Source organism: Myotis davidii, unplaced genomic scaffold (genome assembly GCF_000327345.1).
Source record: "Myotis davidii unplaced genomic scaffold, ASM32734v1 scaffold674, whole genome shotgun sequence".
Lineage (NCBI taxonomy): Eukaryota > Metazoa > Chordata > Mammalia > Chiroptera > Vespertilionidae > Myotis > Myotis davidii.
In genome coordinates, this window is record NW_006286674.1 from 1,448,450 (window position 1) to 1,452,077 (window position 3,628).

The 3,628-nt window shown below is 32.9% G+C and overlaps 1 protein-coding gene across 1 annotated transcript in view; it reads left to right on the plus strand.

Moving 5' to 3' along the window:
* KIAA1107 (KIAA1107 ortholog) overlaps positions 1-3,628 on the plus strand; it is a 70,107-nt gene that overhangs the window by 51,144 nt on the left and 15,335 nt on the right. The window contains exons 8-10 of the mRNA XM_006758178.2: positions 521-703; positions 1,372-1,509; positions 2,399-2,528. Coding sequence (XP_006758241.1) covers positions 521-703; positions 1,372-1,509; positions 2,399-2,528 — 451 coding nt within the window. The remainder of the gene's footprint in view (positions 1-520; positions 704-1,371; positions 1,510-2,398; positions 2,529-3,628) is intronic.

The following is a 3,628-nucleotide window of genomic DNA, read 5'->3' on the forward strand; positions in this document are numbered from 1 at the left end:
CCGTCGGGACCTTGTGACTCCCCCCGGATTCAAAAAGACCGCCGCGTCCTCCGGTGCCAGTCCCTTTCCGTGTGCGCGAGCCCCGTACCTCTGTGCTTCTCTCCTGCAGCTTCTCTGGGTCTCAGTGTGCCTTTCCTTCCTTCTAGTTGTAGAGTTTACAGTCAGCCAGGCTTCCTGTGGTTCTGGATGAAGTCCGTATTGTTTCTCTGAGGTATTAATCAATTGTTGTGTGCGGCGTTAATTTCCCGGTGTTTATCTCTGCCGCCATCTTAGTTTCTCCCCTGTTTTAGCTTCTTTAAAAGGTGATTTCTTCGAAGCTCAGTTTGCCCTTTGGGGTAATTTTGAATGAATGAATGAATAGATATTACATGTAAAACGAATGATAAAGGTATTAGCTACCTGAAATTTTGTGGGTTTTTTGCCAGAAGCATTACAAGAAAACAAAAGTATTTTATTTGCTTACAAAATGATTTTATGAGCAGTAATCTAACTTTTTCCCCAATATTTTTCAAATTATAAGAATGATAAGAATGCTGCTTTTCTTCTGATGGAAAGTGACAGGCTAATCATCAGTTTGCCCAGAGTGAAGTGGACAGAAGCAGCACTGACTATGGCATCTCGACTACAGGAAGAATGCATTGCATTTATTGTAGGAAATTTCTCCAAGATCATTCAGAGTGAAAATTTTGCTCTTCTCTTACAGGTACTCTGTCTAAAATTATATCCTAAATTTAGTTCCATCTTTGTGTTCAGATTATAATTACGCAACAGTTTTTAAATGCAGGTTGTCATTGATTAAATTAGTATGGCTTAAATAAATTCCATAGCAGATGGCAGGTTTGCGTAGGATTTGGAGCAGTGATGGACAGGATTTTTGGCTCACAAGATAATGAAGGCAGGAAGGGACAGGTTTGTGTACCCTGGCAAAGCCCAATGTAACGCTAGCCAACTCTAACCCTCTATCAGCATAAGCCATGTTTTAGAAACTAAAGTCACAATGATATTGTTTTGGTCACTAATACAATTATGGTCCATGCAAAATTCTTTGTTTTCGTGGGGACCCACTTTCTCTAAATGTAGTCATTGAATAAAGAACTTCATTTACTTTTTTGTAAACTCTATTTTTAGGATGATTTTGGCTTTTAAGATAAATGTGTGTGTGTGTGAAGGTATTTTTAACTACGGAAAGGGACTATTATAATAATAGTTGTTATTATAATAATAGTCATATTATTTTAACAGAGGAAGTAAGATTTCTGATTGATTTCGAACAGCCAGTTTTGATTAATGGCATGTTGTAATGCTGGACTCTCACATTTCTTACACATTTTACATGTATTCCTATTAAATATCAATTTCTGTGTTTCATAGTCACAAGCAATGAGCAGCACAGCTGATTTGTTGGACAAAATTTTAAAAGCAGTCGAAGAAAACATTACCACTGAGAATAGTTGCTCTCTTCTTATGGCTCTGGACAAGTTACTGAACTCGGACAGTATAAAAGAAATGGTATTGAATGTAATAATAATGTTCATTAACATGGTTTAACATTTAAACTGTTTTAAGATTTAAAAAAAATGCCCATTTTAAATGTTGCTTGTTTGGAACTAGGTAATGGATACATGGGGATTGGTTATAGTCTACTTTGGTGTATATTTGGTATTATCTTACAGTACAAAAATATTTTCATTTTTATTTTCTTCCAAATGGACATATTATAAAAGTTTGGAATTTGGCAATTTTACTGGCTAGTTCTAGACATCGTGTGGTATTTAACAATATTAATTGATATAGCATAACTTTATATTTCTCTCTGGTCACTACTTTAAAATTCCTAAATATAAAACAGAATTTAAAATAATTTTTTAGAAATTTTAATCATCAAGTATCTTTTATTTTTATAGTATATTTATAATGCATTTTTGTCTTAAAACAATCATATTAAAATAGTATTGATTGGGAAAAGCAAAATTAAAATATTACTTGTTTTTAAATGCAGTTGATAATTAATTATTAAGCTAATTGCTAATTATTGACATTTTATATTTATTTAACAAGAGTGATAAAAAAATTTTTCATCATATTTTTACTACTGCATAGAGTATTTGACCTTGTAATGTCATAGTGGATTTGAAAAGGCTGAGGAAGGTATTCATGTAAAGGCCATTGGTGGTTTAAAATAATGTTTAGTTGAAAGGATAAGGTTTAGCTTCATGTTCACTGTAAAATTCTGTTGTGAAGAGTAAGCCTTCATGAAGAACATGTACCGACGATCTTGAAAATCTAAGTGATGACATCATTGATCTAGCTTAGGAATAAGGAGATTCGGAAAGGAATAATGACTGGTTGCTATGACAATGTGGCTCTCACCAGCTGCTGATTTGTTGCTTGAACGCAGGGTTTTACGTGCAAGATCCAGGCTGTGCGTGATAAGCTGTGGATCTTCCTGGTTCAGTCTTTCTATGCTGTTCGTCACACAGAAAGCTGGAAGCTGATGAGCACAGATGATCAACAGAAAATCCAAGCAGGTATATTAACCCTGAGATTTTTTATTCTTATAATCTTTGTGACAAAGGATATTTTGAGGGGATTCTAATAAGTGATAGAATTAAATGTTTGTTTGTTTCTGTTCAATAATAGCTTGCTGATTAAAACTAGTGATAGTATGTTTAGGCAGTTTTAATAAATCATACTCTCATGCTATTCTTAGAAAATGAAACTCATTTCATACATATATGTGTGTATGTTTTATGTGTATGTGAATATATAAATTTTTTATCTTACTTTATATTAACAACAATGTTCCAGCCAAATTTGCTTAAAAGCATTCTTGTTTTACTTAAAGAGACTGATTAGAAGTGCAGGAAAATGTAATCCATATAGAACAGATTATCAAACATCACACTTTCTCTTCCTTTTTAAATATATTTTTCATAAGCTTTTCCATCTTTTGCATAAGATACCCTTTCCTGTCGTTTTTGCCTAGATTAGATGGGTTAATTTCACAATTGATTGGTTCAGTGATATGGTGTGTGCTATTGCGGAGTGTCCCTCAGGAGCCACACAGTGGTCTCTGACATTTAATAGATAACATTTGAAACATTAGTATTAAACAGAAGATGTATATAGCTCAGAATGTGTGTTTCAAAAATATTAAAATAAAATTTTGAGGATATGGAACTAAAAATGGCTTCATGACTATTTTTGGGTTAAAGCAGGTGCCTTAGAAAATATATTGGCAGATTCAGCAAGTGTACTTTGAAACATTTTAAGGTAAGAAAGACTAGAGACTGTTTTTTATGAGGAAAACATTTTTTATTATAAAACATGGAAGCCGTATGTGATATAATATATTCTTGATATCCTAGATATGTTAAATTCTTTAATGGTTTAATCAGAATGTGATTTGCTCTGTCTTGTGTTATGAGCATAATATAATAGTGTAGCTAGATGTGATCTCAGGAACAGTTTTCAAAGAAATTCAACAGCAACAGAAACAAGCAAAATCATGGAACAAAAATCACGAGGTGTTCAGAAATTAGAAATTTATTCCTTGTTACTCTTTCTATACTGATTTTTAAATGACAGTTTAATCTTTACTATGAAATCTGTATAATGTGAAGAAATA